Source organism: Sebastes umbrosus, chromosome 18 (assembly GCF_015220745.1).
Source record: "Sebastes umbrosus isolate fSebUmb1 chromosome 18, fSebUmb1.pri, whole genome shotgun sequence".
Classification (NCBI taxonomy): domain Eukaryota; kingdom Metazoa; phylum Chordata; class Actinopteri; order Perciformes; family Sebastidae; genus Sebastes; species Sebastes umbrosus.
This window is the reverse complement of record NC_051286.1, coordinates 13,082,969-13,103,990: the sequence shown is the minus strand read 5'-3', so window position 1 is coordinate 13,103,990 and position 21,022 is coordinate 13,082,969. Positions and strand designations below refer to the sequence as shown.

General features: G+C 39.0%; 3 protein-coding genes across 5 annotated transcripts in view; 2 read left to right on the top strand and 1 right to left on the bottom strand.

Annotated features, from left to right (window-relative positions):
- Positions 1-195: 195 nt before the first annotated feature.
- Positions 196-3,483, top strand: LOC119477302 (uncharacterized protein C1orf115-like). The gene is made up of 2 exons (XM_037751330.1): positions 196-575; positions 2,965-3,483. The coding sequence occupies exons 1-2, from the start codon at positions 297-299 to the stop codon at positions 3,100-3,102; spliced, it is 417 nt and encodes a 138-aa protein (XP_037607258.1). The 5' UTR covers positions 196-296; the 3' UTR covers positions 3,103-3,483.
- Positions 3,484-4,548: 1,065 nt separating this feature from the next.
- On the bottom strand, positions 4,549-18,680 carry ak9 (adenylate kinase 9). Its single transcript, XM_037751244.1, has 37 exons — positions 18,566-18,680; positions 18,305-18,396; positions 15,944-16,007; positions 15,813-15,865; positions 15,629-15,725; positions 15,408-15,520; positions 15,074-15,235; positions 14,665-14,787; positions 14,107-14,181; positions 13,729-13,830; positions 13,450-13,589; positions 13,052-13,374; positions 12,780-12,800; positions 12,515-12,645; positions 12,149-12,296; positions 11,953-12,040; positions 11,769-11,854; positions 11,616-11,675; positions 11,274-11,468; positions 11,019-11,155; positions 10,670-10,876; positions 10,257-10,592; positions 10,017-10,138; positions 9,024-9,243; positions 8,861-8,914; positions 8,562-8,777; positions 8,166-8,384; positions 7,813-8,029; positions 7,505-7,706; positions 7,257-7,403; positions 6,909-7,126; positions 6,582-6,778; positions 6,172-6,341; positions 5,705-5,803; positions 5,434-5,536; positions 5,237-5,351; positions 4,549-5,096 (listed from the first exon to the last, which is right to left on the bottom strand). Exons 1-37 carry the CDS (start codon positions 18,603-18,605, stop codon positions 4,909-4,911), a joined length of 5,280 nt encoding a protein of 1,759 aa, XP_037607172.1. The 5' UTR covers positions 18,606-18,680; the 3' UTR covers positions 4,549-4,908.
- A 1,173-nt stretch (positions 18,681-19,853) lies between these two features.
- Positions 19,854-21,022, top strand: part of fig4a (FIG4 phosphoinositide 5-phosphatase a) — a 53,896-nt gene continuing 52,727 nt past the window's right edge. The window contains exons 1-2 of one of the 3 annotated variants that reach the window (XM_037751263.1): positions 19,854-19,900; positions 20,372-20,482. In XM_037751263.1, the coding sequence (XP_037607191.1) occupies positions 20,417-20,482 (66 nt within the window). In that variant the 5' untranslated portion in view covers positions 19,854-19,900; positions 20,372-20,416. Of the gene's footprint in view, positions 19,901-19,927; positions 20,232-20,371; positions 20,483-21,022 lie in introns of those variants that run through there. The other 2 variants (XM_037751264.1, XM_037751262.1) reach the window with 2 other exon arrangements.

Below are 21,022 nucleotides of genomic sequence, written 5' to 3'. Positions count from 1 at the left end.
TTCAGGACATTTTCCACGTCAAGTTATTTCTCCTCAGCTCATTATCTGCTGGATTAAAGTCATTTTGATTTGGATCTGCACTGATACATTCAACTTGAAGCCTTATTAAGGTCAGTCTTGTGAGGAGGAAGGATTTGCACCTTTAAGGGCTCTGTGCCAAAATCCTCCACACAAGGCGGTCCACTGGAATGCACTTCCACTCATGCACATAACATCTGTTGACAACATACCTGACCTCCTGAGGAGAGTGGTACTTTTCTATTACATCTCTTGAGAGCTGCGACGGGCAGACAAACATGAAGCCCAAATCTCTTCCATCAAGGTTGTTTGACAGACGTTCAGCGTCGGATGAGACTCCAGCGAAATATCAACGACATGTGGATCACCAGGAGAGTCTGTATCACTCTGACCACAATGACAGCCAGCCGGTGGCAGACGGCAGCGGACTAAATGAGAAGAGCCACAGACAAGTTCATTTTGCATTTCTGCCTGAGAGGTATGAGCCGCTGGTGGATGAGGAGGCGAAAGAAGAGAAGAAGAAAAGGAAGAAAGAAAAGTACAAGAAAGTCAAGAAGGTTGGTGTTCTCTCTTTACATTTTCTTGACCTGTTATATTCAATGAACATGAAACTGTGTGTATTTGTATGGTACTGTAATAGTTGCACTGCAGTAGGGCTGCAACTAATGATTATTTTCATTGTCGATTATTTTCTTGATAAATTGATTAGTTGTTTGGTCTATAAAATGGGGAAAAATGTCGATCAGTGTTTCCCAAAGCTCAAAATGACGTCCTCAAATGTCTTGTTTTGTCCACTACTCAAAGATATTCAGTTTACAGTCATAGAGGAGTAAAGAAACCAGAAATATTCACATTTAAGAAGCTGGAATCAGAATCTTAGTCTTAAAAATTACTTAAACCGATTAATGTATTATCAAAATAATTGGCGATTAATTTAATAGTTGACAACTAATCGATTAATCGTTGCAGCTCTAAACTGTGGTTCAGGTAAAATATGAATCAAATTGATTTAATAGATTAATTATTGAAAATAAACCTACAAAACTCCTAAAAATGAATCTACACAACTCTCTTGTTACGCTCGTTACAAATAATCCTGAAGGTTTTTTTTGTGTTCCATGCTGTTGCTGCATAATCATCCCTATTTAGTTTGTGATTATTTGGGTAATAAAACATTTACAACTGAATTGTGTACAGCTGTAGAGCTCACAAATCACTGAAAGGTCATAAAATTAAACAAACTTAATAATCATCCCCAATAAAGTTAACAGCTTGCAGTTGTGATCACATCAAAATTACAGCTGTATCGTCTTTGGCAACCAGCACCGGCTCATCTTGGATCTCTGGTCTTAACTCTTTGACCCAGTCAGACTAAAACCAGAGATGACTCTCACTACTGAAGAGCTCTAAAGCTTCATATGTGTCCTCTCTCTGCCTGCTGGTGCAAAGTACAGGAGACAGAAGAATGTCCTTTTTCAGTTCTTTTGATTATGGATAAATACAGCCCAGTCTGTAGAGATAAACAACAGTATCAGTGGTCTGTTTACAGCACAGATTGCTTTATAATTATACTCCTGTGTGATTGATAAGGAACTATGACCTCAAACAACATTATTACAAACATTGATACTGAAGTTGATCAGTGACCAGGCCCACGTGTTTTTACTGATCATTAACAGACTCTTATTAGTGGATCATGTTGTAATATTATCTACTGTATATATACTGTTTTATATTCTTATAGTTGGGTATTTGACTAAACTTCCAAATGTGTGCATAACTTTATGGATGTGGAGTTTAATAATTAGTTCATGTAGAGTCATATTCACACACTACAATGAGCTATTACGGTATTGTTTATAAAAACGGTACTGTTTAACTGTTTAAGATACTTAAACTGATCCCATTTTTGTCTTTTCTTGTAGTTTCAATTTGGGTAAGTTGAACTCAATATGGCATCAATCAATCGGCCTCGTTCAAATTATTCTAATACATTGTTGATTATTGAAAAACTGTGGAATCAGTTAGTGTTAATGAATCTACACAAATCGTTTGACTGCAAGTAGTTTTATCTGAAGTGAAGTCAATAAGTCAACATAGTAATCACCGTTTCCCTACAAATCATCAGCAGTCTTTTTACAGTTTGAACTGCGTTATGTGTGATTTATAAGAAAATGGATTATTGTGATCCCAAACTACATTACCACAATACGGTAACAGACTCTTATCTGTTATTCGTGACCTACATAAATCTGAGAAAAACATGCTGAAGAATGTAAACAAATCATACGTGAGTGATATGCAACTAAGTTCAGTCTTGACCTTGGAAATAGACAAATAATCTTTAATCAAGGTCCACTAACTAGCTGTTTTTGGAGTTTCAAACTATCACTATACTATTTATAACCTGTATTTTTTGTTTCATTAGTTTGGTAGTTGACACAATAATCAGGTTTAAGTTTAAATAAGTTCAACTAGTGTCATTTTTACATACTACATTGAGGAAGTACGATTGTTTTAGCTCTATTTTTCTAAAAACATCTGACTTCCTGTATCCGCTTCTGGAGGTCAGCCCTTTCCTGTTCAAAGAAGAGAAGCTACAGGAGACAATAGTGCTCACAGGGCTTTCTGTTTACACTTTAGGGGTAAATACAGACTGCGCCTCTCCTCCTGTGGTGCTATTGTTCTAAAACATCTGATGTGCAGGTTTTCTTTAAATGGGAACTCTTAATTCTCATATTTATTTTAACCTAATTCTAAAGCTTTGTAGCGTGATCTATCATCTGAATAATATGGGAATACAAATGATTATGACAAGTTAGTGTGGGGTTTAATTCACCTTTCAATCCTTCTCTAAATGACGGAGCAGATTACTTAGAATATAGATTATTACATTATTGTTTAAATCTGCAGAGATGATGATTAATCTGTGTGTTTGTTTTTCAGAATGTGGGCAAGGCCCTGCGCTGCACCTGGAAGTGTCTGATGCTTGGTCTGTACAACTTCGCCCTCGGCTACTCTACTCCGATCACGGTGGCTGCTACTTTTGTCCCAGACTTTCACCCGGGTAGAAACACCACCTGAACCGAGCCACGTGCACCTCCTCTGGTTTCTCTGCAAACTGTATACTGTACATACTGGTAAACCCACGGACACCGACCAAAGACTCTAAATATGTTTATAATGTTTGTGTATTTGAAATTACGTTTTTATATGTTACCACATCTTATTAAGAATATTCGTATTGTGCTGTAGTGCAACTTAGTACTTGTAAAATAGGCCTTGTACAGCAGACCTTTTGAGTTGTCAAAGTAGGAAAAACACAGTTGTTACTAATACTAATGATGTTCTAATCAACTGTTTGAGACATCATTTATTTCATTATTTACACTTTTGCTTTTCCTACTGTGACATGTTGATCTTATCAATCCTAATGTCCTGTTGTTGGTCATAATATACAGTAATGCCCACTTTTTAACCAGATTTGCAGAAATATACACAGTTAAGATCATTAAATTATAGACAGTCTGTAAAATTGCTCTTTGCATCGACCCAATGCTTTCTTTATGTTTGTATTCCTTGAGCCTGAGTTACATATTGCTCATGCATGTATTAACCAATGAAAAAAAATGCCTTTTTTCACTTGGAGAGTGTTTTGTATCAAGCATCTAGCTGGTGTTTGCATGTGTGCAGAGGGATAATGTGGAAATGTGGCACCTGTGGCACCTGACAGGAATGACAGGAACAGATAGGAGAAAGTGAATCAGGGCAGATAGGCCTTACAGTACAGGCAGAAAAGACTTGATTATCAGTGAAGTACGAGTAAATCAAGGCTGAAGGGATGTGGATAGGAACAGGGAGTACGAAACCAGGCCACCCCCCTCCTCTATCAGAGTGGAGCAACTGGACACTGATGTCAAGAGTATTTTTCAGTTCTCAAACTGTCTAAGTAACAGACTACTGATGACTGAATGTGATGCTGATTATGAGGCTTTGGTTAAATTACTCTGGAGTACAAGTTTAAGATGATTCTCAGATTGGACCGTAATGTTTGATAGTGTGACTTTTGAAGGTGGTCTCAAACATTTCAGTGTTTCTGTACGTGTGTGTTCAGTTTTAAAGGTTTTGCAAGTCATGATGTTTGTAAGTTGGTGTGTGATCAAATGTTAATAAACTGTGCAACTACACTTAATCATTTGTTAATGGAGAAAGAATCTGACTGAGAGAAAATGATAGTTTTGTGTTCTTGGTTAATTGCATTTTATATATATTTTTATTAGCAGCTTACATACAGACAACTGAAAAAAAATCGGAATATATGCTTCATACACGTCCTCACTGGAAAAACACTGCTTGTTGAACAATAGCCGTTTAAATGCGATTACCGTTAAATTCGCACTTCGATTTGTATACTTTTGAATGTATTATCTACGTGGACTGATTTAGGTGTTCCTGCCAGTCATTGCTAACTGGCATACGCACGCCAGAAGCAGCTGCTTTCACTGTGCCAGACCTATTTTTAATAAAATATAATGAATATAAATAAACACAAAAACCAAACAAAGCCTCTACTTATTAAAGATAGAAAACGTATAGATTTTCTTCTTGAAGATTAACTGCAAAAAAAAGATACTTGCTCAGTTTTAAACAGACGAGGGGATTTGTTGTTGATAATGCGACCCACAAGACAGGTGCAGATGGAGAGCAATTTACTGCTAACAGAGGACAATCTCCGCTCCATCATATTCTGAATTAATTCTGCATTCAAGTAGCTTAACATTTCATTTAGTGTCTCTTTAACCAGAGGCCATTACCCTGAGAACGATTGTTTCTTTCATTTTGTGTTGTGTGTGATGCAAGAAAAGGAAAGTTCAGCATCCACTAGACACATCACGGCTCTCCCAAAGCCAGGAACCTGTTCAGTTTGAACTCAAAGTCAATGGGCCGTTCACTGGGAGGCCTGTAGTTGCCTCTCATTGTTGAGCTCAGGTAGGGAATGAGCGCACAGTGCTCCTCAAACAAGGCCAGCTTCTTTTTGTACTTCTGGCGGATGTAGTCTGTGCTCTTGTGGTTGAAAGCTGTAAAAAAAAAAAAAGATTTAATTCATTACTTGGATAAAAAGCAACAGTAAATAGATGAATAAAATAGCACTTTACATCATTACCATCTAAGCAATTCACAGATAATATTCTATTTTGACCTTTGACATCTCACTTACCTTTCAGATAGAAGGCCACATAGAGGAGTGATGATCTTTGTATACTGATGAAGGGATACTTTGGTTTGAGACACCCAACCGCCGTCATGGCCTTGATGACTGATACTGACACACCCTGAAAAAATACATGCTTATCTCAAAGCAGGGCAGACTTCAGAAACATACCTTATATCAAATGATGTTTTTGTGTGTCTGACCTGCTCCAGGTAGCCCAGCGTTGGGAGGGAGGTGAGCGGTACAGGGATGCAGAGAGGAGGAACTTTACTGGGCAGCTTCTGGTTCCAGTAGGTTTCAGGAGTCCTTGAAAGATAACATACGTATCAACACCAACTTTCACTCGTTAGCCAAATAATACTACACTGTCTTTAATAAAAGTAGTGGGAAGTCCTTCAGATACTATTGATATGCACAACTGAATAAAACTTGTGAAAAGAAAATGAAGTGAAATACAAAGAGATAGCTCCGCACCTCATAAACTTGTCCTGTTTCTCCTTCGTCTCAAAAATGTAGATCCGTTCTCTGTATTCAACAGCGTATTCCATCTTTCCCCGAACCAGAGCTTCATACCTGAGGACAAATGTACCTTCCATGAATAGAGAATTATCTAATACGGTGAGGAGTTGTGGGCAGTAAGAAGAGATCTGACACAAGTATGAAGTCCTCTTGACATATTTATTCTATTTATGTTGGCATAAAAAATGAAATGGTGAATCCCTGAAATCAGTGGGTACTAACAAAATAAGAAGAAATCGTGGACACGAACAAAAAGGAGGACATTTGTTCTTATATCACTTCCTGCATGAGGCTTATTGTCCGTGCATATTTCTGTACAAACAGGAGTCCCTTTGCACTGACTTGTTTTGTTTTGGGTCTAAGAAAATGTCTTCTGTACATGTCAGAATTAGATTTGAACATTAAAAGGGTGAATAGTGTACCTTTGCTTTCCATCCAGATAAGTGACCGGGCAGAAGCCCTTCAGCTCAACTTGCTGTGGGAACTTGTTCTTCACCTGGATCTCAGTTAGCTTTCTTGGCAGCAGGTGGGCTTGTGGGAGAGCGTGTGGGCCGCCAGGATTCACAAACTCATCTGGAGTGTTCAGGAACCGCTGTAGCGGAGAGAGCAACATAAAAGAGATAACACAGTGTTAACATGCATGTTGCATCTGCTATTATAAATGCAACTTTAAAAAATGTTTGTATTTTGTTTATCCCTCATGATTTAACAGTATGGTATAGAAACCTGGACAGAAATCATGCACAGCATTTGAAATATCTGAAAACAAATCCAGCTTAGTTTGCCTTGAATGCTTATGAATTTGACCCTCCGTGGGCTCCACTAAACTGACCTCTAAATGGTCTTCGTCACACATCCGGTAATAGCGTCCCCTGTACTCAGCTGCATGAGTTAAGGCTGCAATCTCTGAGCAGTCCACCAGATGGTGCTGTAGAGCCAGGCAGACGGGACAGTAGTGATCAAACTCTCCGAGCCGACACTGCAGCTCTTTGGGTGTGATGCACATTCTGTTGATGCAGGCTGCTTGTTCTGCAAAATTAAAAATCGCATGTCATTTTAAGAGTGATCTAGATTAAATGTAAGTTTTCAATGCATACATTGGCATTACTTTAGGTATAAAAAGCCTTGCTGAGCTGATGCATAAGCTTTCAGTACTTACTGCTGAACGTCCTCTCCAGGTAGCTGTGGATGTATTTCATGCTGATGCTGGCCTCCTTTATAATGCTGTCCCAGATCCACCATTTGCTCTTCAAGCCATCGAGCTGGATCCAGTTCTGGTGTTGTTCCTGAAAATGTGGCCTCACATGCTCCGTCTCCCGCTTGTAAAGGGAGTTATGATTGTGGAGGATCTCTGAGCTGTCGTGCATCAGGTGAGGCCTGCAGTGAGAGGAGAGAGGGAGAGGAGGGGCACAACAAATTTTATTTGAGGGTTTGTGATTTTCAACAGCTCTCAGACTTGTGATTTCTGATGTTTATCTATAGTTGCTATTGATGCGTATTCTCTCACTTGTTGGGCTTCATTTTGTCCAGAAGGCCTCTCTTCAGCACCTCAACTGTGTCCAGCTCCAGCTCAACTACTATCATGGGGATGATGCTCTGAGATTCCATCAGCTGTGTCTGCTTTAGTGTCTTCGGAAAGCCATCCAACACGTACCTGGGACGCCAATAAATATTGTCTTCACAGACACCCTCAAGCAAAAATAATAGAGAACAGCATGTGTAGATTTCTTGACTCTAAATGGAACACACGCTTACCCTCGAATGCAGCAGACCAAGCTCAAGAGGGCCACCTCCAGACACTGAATGGCCAGTTCATCAGGCACGATGAGGCCCTGGGAGAGATGCTTTTTCATCTGGACAGCCAGATCAGTGTCCGGCTGATTTTGAAGCACCATACGCATAACGCCGCCAATGGACAGACAGGCCAAGCCGTATTTCTGAGCGAACATCTGCGCCACTGGAGAGTCAAAGCAAAGTGAGAGAAATGCAGAACGTGATTAAAAGAAAGAAGAGAGATATAAGCGTTTGAGAAACAACTCTGAGTGGATGATTCTGAGTCTTACCAGTGGTTTTTCCAGATTTGGGCGGTCCAACAACAGCTATTCTAACAGGAAAGGGCGGGAAAGGCTTTGGCTGCCGGAGGTACTTCAAGGGGTTCAGCATAAATGTGTTGCGGTTCTCCTTAGATGCAAAGAAGTAGATGTACTGATTGAAGATCAGGGGATATGTGGTGTTGAGGGGCCACTGCAGAGGCTGCATCAAATCTCTCTCTTTGTATTGCTGTAGAGGGGGGGATGTTTGTGGATAAAACAATATGTTACAAAAGAGAAAAGGTGCAAGTATTTCAAATAACAATCATGGCCTCATCCCGCAGATGCTAAAAAAAGACATGATGGCCATTCCTAATGATGTCTACCTGTATGGGGTCCCAGCAGCCAAAGCCACTGTGGACCTTATAAGAGGAGAGCAGCAGCTTGTGTGCCAGGTTATATGAGATGGGCTGGCACTTCTGGAAGAGCGACTCCCTGTCGGTCAGCAGGGGCTGGATCTTCTGGAGCAGCCCATGCCGCACAATGCGGGGCTTGCGAGATGCGCCGATCAGCACTTTGGATATGTTTAGTTCACTCAGGAGCTCCTGATGATAGAACGGCACAAAGCAAGTACAAGTATGATGACAATTTGTTTCACTTATTATTACCTTGTTTGTTATGGCAATTGTAAAACTAGTCTCAATCTTATGTAACGTATATATAACTCTCCTGACTGTCCCAAAAGTAAATATTAAATAACAGTAGAAATGATATCTTTGTACCGTCACAGTAAGAACGCTGTTTTCATCTGTTACATAACGATCTGCTATCTCCATCTCCAACCTATCAGACGCTGCGTCCTCAGTCTCCTTGTTCCTCAAGTCTTCATCATCCTCATCTGAAGGAAACTCCTCTTCCAGCATGGCCTCTACCTCATCCTCTATGTTGCCTTCAGTTTCATCCTCATCATCGTCTTCTTCTTCCCCACGATGTCTGAGCTGGTGAGATGGAGACAGGAGGAAGAGGGGGGTTTAAGCAGTGATGGAGAGGGGATGACAATGGTTATAAAGAGTTTTCTTACGTTTGATTTAGCATCCTTTCTGAGTTCAGCCCTTCTCTTGGCAATGTCCTTCTCCTGTACCAAAGAGATAGAGATACTCACATAATCTAGAATCATTGTCACGACAGACAGCAGGAATAATGCATGATAATAAAGTTATTCTACCAAGCTGTCACTTGCTTACCCGCTTCTTCTTCTGTAGATCACGAAGGAGGTCCAGCTGTGCTTCACGGTGGTTGCGGCGCTCACGCCAGCTCTCCAGGTATGCTGGTAACAGACGCTGCTGAACATCCATGACATCCACCACCAACATTACGACTACGTCAGGGAAAAGCTGTCGTTGCGACATGAACTCCACCTCTTCGTGATTGTGAGGGAAGCCTTCCAGAATAAAACCTGTAGACCTGCAAGGTGGGTCAACAAATACCTTGTGGTGTCAGGTGTACAAAAAGAACCCACACACATACATACATGTAGGCAATGTACATAAATACATGAAATAATGCATATATAATGAATTTAGGTAAACAAAGTGTAAAATATTATACATATTTTTTGTAAAATATTATACATATTTTACACTTTGTTTACCTAAATTCATTATATATGCATTTTTTTTCATAAAATGTATATGTGTGAAAGGTCTGTATGTGAGCCTGGGTTTTTAAGAGGTGAAAGGAGAAGAAAGGGAGCGTGACATTTATATAATGATTTATTAAAGGAAAAATTTTGACATTTTGGGAAGTATGCTTATGCGCTTTCTTGTTGAGAGTTAGATGAGTAGATGGATACTGCTCTCATGTCTATTCAGTAAATATGAACTATGATTATGACTATGATAAATATGAATGACTTTAAACATGAATTTGACATTTTTACACTTCTGTTTTTGTGCGGATTAAAAAAACAAGATACAACAGATGGATTTTGTTGCCTTTAGAAAGAGCCAGGCTAGCTTTTTCCCTCTATTTCCAGTCTTTATGCTAAGCTAAGTAAGCTTACCATAAAGCAAGTAGCTTCATATTTCACATACATGTATGAGAGTATGGTATCAAACTTCTCATCTAACTCTCAGCAAGACCGCAAATTAGCGCATTTCCCAATATGTCAAACTTTTCCTTTAAGGAGGGGCAGGAAGTGTGTGTTTGTGTGTGTGTGTGTGTGTGTGTACAACTACATGTATGGTTCCTGTTTCCAGTATGGTGTGATAACCATATCCAGGATCTGTGGAGTCAGTGGATCTCCATCAGACAGGTAGGCTTTGATGGCCCTTTCCTCATCAGTCAGGACCACTGCCGGCTGAAGACACACAAAAGCAAATACACAATAATTCAGTGTCAAAATATCATAATTCACCACAATTTGAGGCATCATAATATTGGAAATCTTGCTGTAGAGAAAGTTTACAGAAGCTGACCTCAATGTTATTCACGTTGACGTTGATCTCCTCCGTCTCCTTCTCATCCGTCTCCTTCTCATCCGTCTCCTTCTCATCCGTCTCCTTCTCATCCGTCTCCTTCTCATCCTCCCCCCTGGCTTCCTCTATCAGGGCCTCCAAGTCCACAGCAGACTCCTCTGAAAGATCTACCTCATCAGAATAAGGTACCCGCTCCTTTGTCTTGGCCACGAGGAGCATTTGGAGTAGCTCCCTGAACTGAATATGGAAGATGCCAAGCTGCTTGGCGAGCCACTCACCATGAGTGGACTTGCCTGACCCTCGGGTGCCAACCAAAAAGATCCGCAGGGCAGGAGGCTTGGATAGAAGAAGATAAGAAACTTGTTAGGGATTTATTTTTAGCTTTTTCTTTCTCTTCTTATGTCAGCTTGTACCTTGAGAGGCTCAGTCTGTACAACAAATTCATCCGGGTTTTTAAGGAAGGAGTCCCTTGCTTCTGGGCTTGAGAAGTAGTAGGTCTTCTCACGGTACTTGGCTGCAATTTCCTCCTCCAAGGGCACCAGGACGTTATGTTCTTTTAAGGCCACGGGGCAGAAATGATGGGTGTCGCCTAATAATCTCTTGGCTGTTGTCTCCTCCGGCTTTCATTGAGAGGAAGGAGATGCAGTTTGGTTATATTATTAATTGACAACAAAGCAGTAAAACGGGCCTGTATCTTCAGTACCTTCAATTGTAAATAGGATTATAAATCTGTAGAAGTCAAAAAAGACTTTGTTTACTGACTTCCTCCTCCTCCTCTTCTGTGTCGTTGTCACTGCTGCTTTCCTCGGCTCTCTCCAGCTCAGCTAAGGCCTCCATATCCTCGGCCTCCTTGTCCAGGTCCATCTCTGTCAGTTCACAGGACAAATACTCAAAGGGTTCTGAAAATCATGCATGTAAACCAGATTGGATCAGGAGTTTTTCTTACCAAACATGGCATCTAGAAGTACAGTAGTAGTGGAGTAACAAAAAATCAACTTCAGTAAAAGTTGCGCTCACTCTTCATCTGAAGGATTATCTCTTTAAGCAGGTCCTCGGGGCTTTTGCCGCCAATTTCCAGTTCTGAGTTGGTGATGGTTAGAGTGTACTGAATTTCGTCCCAATCGGACACAAACTTTTGCATTTGCTGTTCATAGTCATTCATCTCCGAGCCGTCTTGATCACCCAAGTCCCACTGATCAGGTAGTACCACAGCTTGAGCAACACAGAAAGGAGAATGAGATGGATAGAGTGGATGGAAAAACCTTTTTTTCTCAGTTCAATGCTGCTTTTAGGGCGCTTACATACAGTATAGTTTATGTGTGGGATTTGAAACAACAGAGTGGAATAAAAATGTCTCACCTTCCTTTTGGATAACGGCAGGTTGTTGAGAGCTGCTGGTGTCAGATTCTTCAGGATTTTCTACAAAGGAAATGAATGAATGCTTTAAAAACAGTGCTGGTCAAATTCAACAGGATTAGGGAGCCTTTGTGAATTTAGACAGACAGATGGTACCTTCGCTCTCTTCGGCAACTGTCTCTAGATTTGTTAGCAGCTCTGCAGGCTTGGCCTCTACCTCTGATTCTGGCTCCTTCTGGTCTCTAAAATGGAGAGAAATTAAGAACAAAAGCTGCATAAAAAATCCATTTCAGATATACCAACCCATACAATTTGACGGCACAATTGCAACTGCACTCACAAGGCCTGTTTCTCCTTCTCAGATTGCTCGTCCTGCAAGCTCTTCCTCACTATTTTGTCCTCGTTTGTCTCGTGCAATCTCTTCAAAACTGTTAAACACATTGAAGTGCAGTGATACATGAACAGTGACAAATAGACTCAAGTCTATATATATATACAACAAGTTGTTTGTGATGCATTGTTTCTGTGTCTCGTACCCTGTTTGCTATCACTGTCTCTGAGACAGAAGAGGAAGTCTGGCATGACTTCAGATTGCTCTAAGGCATCCATTTGGGAATAGTCCTTGGGAAAGTTGTCAAGCACCCAGCCAGTTTTGACATCTGCATCAGTGTCAGCCTCTTCAATCTGTGACATCAGAATTATAGTCACCACCACTGCAAACTGTTTATAGATGCAGGCCTCCATCTAAATCACATTAATCTCATAAATGTTTTTCTTACAAATCAATTCAGTACATTTTAAAATATTCTACCAACAGTCCAAAAAAAATATAGGAGTGATAATTTTTTAGGACCAAAAAGCTTGTGTAAATGCAGCTGCCATGTTACAGATTTTCGACATACCTCTTTTACACGCCTCTTCAGTACCTCAGCATACAGGCTGAGAGGATGCGTGCCAGGGGCTTTTGGGGCTTTTGGGGCTTTTTCCAGCGCACTGAGCACCATGGCTTTTACCTCTGGATGATCCTCTGTCACTGAGAACAGCAGAAAATTTGTGATGTATACAGTATATGTAAAAATATTTAAAAAAGGTTCATTTGTATGTCATTTTGGCTGCCTGTGTGTTTGTGGCAGAGAGAGACAGAAAGAGAATATTTCAACATCTTACCTTCTACAGAATTTGTTTCATCTGATGAAATAAAATATCAGAACATTAATTCCGTGTATAACAGTATAAGCCACAAAAGTACAAACAATGCTTTATACTACATGATATTTTCAAGGTGAAATAACACATTTGTTAGAAGAATAGTTATTAAGCTATGACACATTACAGTTATCTCAAAAATAACATTGTTGTCTCTTACTGTATACAACTGTACAGGTGATAGTTAAAATCACCATCATCATCATCATCATCATCAACAAAGCTCAACTTGCCTGAATTCTGTCCGCCCTCCCGCTCCATCTTCATCTTGATTCTCTCTATAGCGACCTGCGTCGTCTCTTCTCTGATTTCGTCGAGCCTCTTCTGCTCGACCTTGGCCAGAAACGACTGCACCAACGCCGGCATATCAAGCACCGATGCATTGTATTGCTGAGCTAGAAGCTTACACAGAGTGCTCTTCCCCGCCTGTGGAGGTCCGATGATGGAAACTCTGCACGGGGGACTGGGCATTGGAGGAAGTAAGTACCGTCGGGGGTTTGTGACAAACTTCTGGGCGGCCTCCGGAGATGAGAGGACGTACATTTTGTCCTGGAAGCTGCACAGGGGTTGAAATGAGAGTTGAAGCTGGATAGATTCCTCACCTGGCCACAGCCTACAAAAGATCACTCACCCCACACAAAAGTCAGGCTTGCCAGGAATGACCTTGCCCTCCCTCAGAGCAACGGGACAAGTTCGGCCCCAGCGGCTCCTTCTCCATCCGAAGCCAGGGGCCGCTGTCCTGGAGGAGGACATAATTCTCACTAGGTCGTCCTGGAAAAGAGATGAAGGACTCAGGATTAAACTACTTCTTGCTTAATTAGGAGTGGATTCAATAGAGGGAGTATGTTTAAAACACATGTCCTTAAAAAAAAAAGAATACACCAACAGAATATAGTCAATAATGGCAGACCGTGTGAATGTCCTCTTCCAGTTCTTCATCATCAGTCTGGTGGAGGATGACTGGAATGGGGACACGCTTTATTGCCATGGATCCAAGACGGGACATTACACACTAGAGAAAAAACAATCACCAAAATAGAGTCAGTCCACTGAAGGCAGTAGGTAGTTGAACATGCACATTTATGCTCAAACACACACACATACACTTCACACACAATGTATCACATTTAAGCCAGCACCAAACCAACATTGCCTGCGAATTAAAAACATACTTCATTGACAAAATCAATTCAAAACAGCATATGACATTCAAAATTGTATTGTTTATTATATTGTTTATGTAGCATGTGTTTCCTGCATATGGTTGATTTATCTCTAATGTCTTTACCGAGTGCAGCTCTTCAGGTGTGTTGTTTCCATCCAGCTCCAGCAGGTAGAGGGGGTTGTGGTTGGTCATGTAGTCCTGAAAAAAAAAATCAATTTACTGGTTTTAATAAAAGTTTAATTTAGTAACCAGAGTGTTTTTGCTTTTGTCCGGAGGGAAACTCATTTAACTCTTCATCTGATTTAATTTAGAACAGAATATTAAACTGGGTCTCTAGATCAGGCTGTTAGTCTGTCAGACCATCTCTTTATCAGCAGTTATAGCTCCGATAACATCACTGGTCTGATTTTGACCAAACATGAAACAACTTGTTATCTCTGACAGGACTCTGACAGGCGTGTAAGTAAAAATCACCCCGATTGTCTCGTCAGAGCTGTCTGGAATTTATCATGTGACTGCACATAATCTAAACACAAAGATCATCATTTATTCTGTGTAAGAAATGGATGACTTCATTTCAAATGATTAGCCCAACTAATAGCTGCATTGTACGTGGGGGAGTGACATGTTTATTTAATTTGTGTGAGCCATTCAGAAATATTGGAGCCCTGGGTAACTCACCTCCAGCGGTTTGAGCATGGTATCCTTGTACCTGTTGATTCTATTTAAAGCATTTCCGGCCAAATTCTCTGGTGTCCACACCATGTGGTCAATGATATCCTTTTTGAGTTCTTCTCCATCGTCCTGCAAGCAAAAAAAAATAAAATAAAGAAAAGCTGTATTTGTATAATAGGAAATCATGACAGCACAGATAGCTTTCTTGTTTAAGGTTTAAAGTTGATGGTTGTGATAAGAATTAGTCATCGGAAAATATAAACTAAATTAGAATGAAAAAAGTATTAAACTGTTTACTGTGTCCAAATAATACAACATAATGAAGTAGGTAATAATAATAATCATAATAATCAAAAACACAAAAGACAGGAAAGGTTAAACCCAGTGGCAAGAGGTGTTTTCCTTTAAGCCATACCAGCTCCTCCTCATCCTCCTCATCCTCCGTTTCCTCATCAAAGTGAACCGTCTCCGTGTTAAACACCTCCTCATGCTGCCACTGATCCCTGTTGTACAGCTGCCCTGTCTCAGGGTTCTGCTTCAGACTTGACAGCCGATGGACCAGGTCTTTGTCTGCAAACTGTTGGAAAAAGATAGCAGTGTTAAGTTCTCAGATGTACAAACCTTTGTCAGAATATGAACTTTCAAAGTGCAAAATACTTAAAAGGTTCATTTAAAAAGAAGAGATATTGCTTGAATCAATTGCCGGATGATGCAATGTACCTCTCTAAATAGAGTGACATGTGGGTTACCTTGATGTTGATGATGAAATCAGGTGTTAGTTTGAGGTTTTTAATCAGCTCAGTCTGCTTATGAATCGTCAGACCGTCTTCTGACATGAACGGCAGGCAGCTCAGCACATACCCTGTATTACAACACATGTATTATCAAGTGCAAGCAGTGGCAGAGCTCACATTCTGGTGTTTAGAATGACCAAGATCACTATAATGAAACTTTGAGCTACATGATTTACCATAGTGCTCCACATCTGGTGAGTCAAGCCTGGCAAGAATCAGCTGGAGCACCATGTCTTCTGGTACACTTTTCCCCTTAGATAAGATACTCAAGAGCTAAAACGGTAAAAAAAAAGCTATTCATACACCATCAAATATATGGAAAACACTTGACATATAAAAGGATTAACCTTAGATACTCACCTCTTTGCCTTGCTCTGTTTTAATCTTAATGTGTGTGTTGAGCAGATCTGTGTCTGAAATATTACAAAAGCTGATGAGAGATTTCTGAATTAATTTGGGACAAGGATCAGAAATACAGCGATTGTACTTACCATTAATTAAGATACACTGCCAGGACTCTGCAATATTTTTGGCCAAGGTGGTTTTGCCAACACCCTGAAACAAAGAATGCCACAAAATTGATTTATTGATTGTCAGTGGGTTATATGACATGGACGGTATTAGAAAAAAAAAAATGCCAGTGTTGTGGTTCAATTGTAGGGGGCTGGTAGCACAGTGTTTGTGGTTGGTGAGTGGAGACACCTGGAAGCTTCTATACTGCATCCAACAATGTTCAATTTACAGTAAACCTACATTCTTACAGCCTATAACATTTAGGACTTGATTTGTTACCAAATTTCCAGCCTTGTATGAAAGTAAGGACACTATTAGGCTACATGTTTGACAGCCTACTCATCAAATAAAGTACATATACTAAAACACTATTATATATTAATATTGAGAATAAGTACATGTATTTCAAGTGAACTAAAGTACAACTTAAAACTAACTTAGAATAAAGTACTCTTTATGTAAGTATTTCATAAGTGCACTAAATTACCACTATAAGTATTTGCAATTTAATATACATTTTTAAAAGTACTCATGTGTCTGTTTTTGATGTGTATGTGTGTATACATGATAATCCTGCATACATGAAATTATAACTGTATTTACATTAGTTGATTTGGATAAAATTAAAAACGTTTGCAGATAAAATTAGGTGATTTCTTTTGCACATTTTTTTGTTTAAATGCCATAATATCCTAATAAAGAAGTGTCTTTTTTGATATACAGTATACAATAAAGACATAAATAAATCTGCATATCTTTATATATACAACCTGTGGAAACTGGTTTGCATAAAAATATGTTAACTACATATTTTTTAATTAAATAATTAAGTGCACTAAATTACTACTACAAGTATTTGCAATTTAATATACATTTTTAAAAGTACTCATGTGTCTATTTTTGATGTGTATGTGTGTATACATGATAATCCTGCATACATGAAATTATAACTGTATTTACATTAGTTGATTTGGATAAAATTAAAAAAGTTTGCAGATAAAATTAGGTGATTTCTTTTGCACACTTTTTTGTTTAAATGCCATAATATCCTAATAAAGAAGTGTCGTTATTGATATACAGTATACAATAAAGACATAAATAAATCTGCATATCTTTATATATACAACCTGTGGAAACTGGTTTGCATAAAAATATGTTAACTACATATTTTTTAATTAAATAATTAAGTGCACTAAATTACCACTACAAGTATTTGCAATTTAATATACATTTTTAAAAGTACTCATGTGTCTGTTTTTGATGTGTATGTGTGTATACATGATAATCCTGCATACATGAAATTATAACTGTATTTACATTAGTTGATTTGGATAAAATTAAAAAAGTTTGCAGATAAAATTAGGTGATTTCTTTTGCACACTTTTTTGTTTAAATGCCATAATATCCTAATAAAGAAGTGTCGTTATTGATATACAGTATACAATAAAGACATAAATAAATCTGCATATCTTTATATAAACAACCTGTGGAAACTGGTTTGCATAAAAATATGTTAACTACATATTTTTTAATTAAATAATTAAGTGCACTAAATTACCACTACAAGTATTTGCAATTTAATATACATTTTTAAAAGTACTCATGTGTCTGTTTTTGATGTGTATGTGTGTATACATGATAATCCTGCATACATGAAATTATAACTGTATTTACATTAGTTGATTTGGATAAAATTAAAAAAGTTTGCAGATAAAATTAGGTGATTTCTTTTGCACACTTTTTTGTTTAAATGCCATAATATCCTAATAAAGAAGTGTCTTTTTTGATATACAGTATACAATAAAGACATAAATAAATCTGCATATCTTTATATAAACAACCTGTGGAAACTGGTTTGCATAAAAATATGTTAACTACATATTTTTTTAATTAAATAATAAAAAAAAAATGTGTAAACATATATGTAAAATGCATGTATGTTTAAATACATTACATTATATATGTGCAAAACAAATGTTTGCCACATATTCACACTTAAAGTTCTCCATATATGTGGAAAATAAATAATGGAATCTAGTATATGCACATATTTGTCACCTTATATGAAAAACTTAAAATATGTTTGAACATATAATGTTAAATATATGTGTCTGAATCTCAAACATGTTCATATAATATGTACCAGTATTAAATATATTATATATGTTGTCCATATCTAAATAGCAAGTGATGATGGGACATCTCATGGTGTGTTCAAACCTTCACCTTTACCCTAAGGAAGAACCATTTATGGATGTGTGTGTAGTTACCTTAGAAACCATTTCTGATTGTGTTGTATTACATTTTGTATTGTATGTGTTTGTGTAAAAGACAAATACCGGTCTTCCAACTATGATGAAGCAGGTGGGTTTGGCAAGAAGACCTTCTCTCTCAGCCTCATCTTCTAGTAGGTTGTCCAATAAACGGTCAGCTTAAATAGAATAACAATGTACAGAGAGGATCAAAAGTCATAAACAGAAAACAGTGATGGTCACTTTCTGGTAACATATCTGATGACAGAGGAGCTTTACCTATCAAAATGATCGATAGAAAAAGTTAATTAACGTAACTGCTGTCATATTTCAATAGAATTTACTTACTGTTATTTTGGGGCATTCTTATATCCTTTATTTTAATCATGTTAAACTTTTATCATCGTTTGTTGACTAGGATAACTACCTTCTTATCCTAACGTTGGGTATCCAAGGTTACCGTATACGGTTACCGTAGCAACTAACAAACGGGAGAAGGAGAGGGGTAGTGATGGGAATTACGGCTCTTTTTAGTGAGCCAGATCATTTGGCTCAGCTCACCAAGAAGATCCGGCTCTTTCGGCTCCCAAACGGCTCTTCATTTTACCACTTCTGTCTTTTTATAATTCAGCCAAATTTAGCAAATTTGTTTTGATATATGATTAGTATGTGTGCACATATATCACTTCAAAATAATTATACTAACCCGTATAATTTCCAGAATATCATAATTTTACATGCTGCTTTGTTTCCGACTGTCACTCATCTTGTCTGCAATTCGCGCACCACACTCCTTTTTCTTTCTCTCCTCCTCTCCCTCCTGCTCTGTACCTGTAGACCGTCAGCGCGCCGTGCCCCTCCCTGCTTGATGGTATGATCCTCGTCTGTCATCACCTGATTGGTCGCACGGACGTCATTAACACAACATTCAGTCACAGTTAGTGCGTGGAGAGCCCGTGGCGCGGAGAAGATCGTCCTATCATTCTGCCTTGAATTAAAGGGACTGTTTGTAACTTTTTACACATATAAATCTACTGGGTCGGTTTCCCATGCGCGCTCGCATATGCACACTCTCGTGTGGCTACGCTGTTCAGACTCCTTGTGGACACGCACCATCAGACTCCAACACAAACTACACAGAAGCACCAAAACCTCAAAGTTATATCTAGTGAAGCCAGTCTTGCAAAGCGAGTAACGTTATCGTCTCCGACCGGGTGCCGGAGGGAGACACCAGCACCCGGTCGGAGACGATAACGTTACTATTCCTGCTTCAGCCTCCAAAGCCAACACTAGGATCAGCATTGATTCATGGAGAGACCTTCGTCTGGTCAGCTAAAATGACTGCCAAGCAGGTGAAATATAGAGTGATATTGTGGTTTTAGCTGACGTGTGTCGCCTCACTGTTTTGAGCGATGCTCGTTCATGTCTACTTAGAGCGAGCAAGCGCGAACCCGACGCTGACTTAACGGCCACAGGTGTCGCTGTTAACAAGCATTTCTGATTCTTACAAACATTCCCTTTAAAAAAACAAAACAAAAAGAAAAACGTCTCTCGGACGGGAGCCGGCTCCCATCGTTCACTTAAAAGTGCCGGCTCTTTGAACCGGCTCGTTCGCGTTCGACCCATCACTAGAGGGGGGAGCTTTTCACTTTGTAGCTAACTAGCTTTCTTTATGTACTGAAGGTAAGTTTGCCTCGTTAAGGGATGTGTGTTCTCAGTTATAAACACTTATAAACTCATATAACTGTTATCTGCGAGTGAAAGGCAAAAAACGAGCATATTTTAAATCGCATTTTCAGCCCGTAGTTAGAGCTTTTTGACTCTGCGAGCCACCGTATCAGTTGACACAAGACAGTCACATGACTAAAACAGTCATGTTGCATCCTTGCTAGTCGTTTGCAGGTTTAACATCCACAATTAATGAATTAAAACACGTTCAAAGAAGTTCAGACTGCCAGAGGTGATGCATATTATCCACACACATCTATGGGGATGATTTGTGGCTAAATTACTGGTGAGTAACGTTGCTTAGCTAGGAGGAGATACACACAGTGTCATGTTTAGCTGACTTATGTTGTCTCTTTTGTGTTCTATGATGTGAAGTAAATGGGTTTTCATAATGTGTTTCATAATGTGTATTCGTTCGCTTTTCAGCTCTTCAGCTGTCTCTCCTGTATTGTGACTGTTTAGAGGATAAACATGCCTCAGTCGGCTGCTACCACCATCAGTGGGATCCAGAAGATGGTTCTGTATGAAACCAGAGCTGTAAGTCTGTCATGCTTGTTATGATCACTGTGTTTTCATGACTTGCAAATCAGTATGTTCTTGGGTTGCACCTGCAAGTAGCCAACAACATCTCTTTTCAAATTACATCACATGTCCATCATGTTAAAGTTTTTGCTCTCCTGATACTTCCTGGTAAATGTAAGTATAGACAATAATAATAATAATAATAATAATTTTATTTTGTAGAGCACTTTTCAAGCCCAAAGCACAATGTGCATCAAATACAGCAGAATACAATGAAACATAAATAATTAAATAAAAAACAATAGAATGGGAAAATAAAGAAACAAGCATATGCATATTCATATAATTACATATGCACATACATACACATCAGCATACAAAAGACTATAATTCAGCTGATTGAAAAAGCCATTCTATAAAAGTGAGTTTTAAGACAGGATTTATAAGTCCTGACAGAGTGTGCTGATCTGATGCTCATTGGAAGACTGTTCTAGAGTCGGGGAGTCAGTACTGCAAAAGCTCAATCACCTTTTGTTTTTAACCTGGTCTTTGACA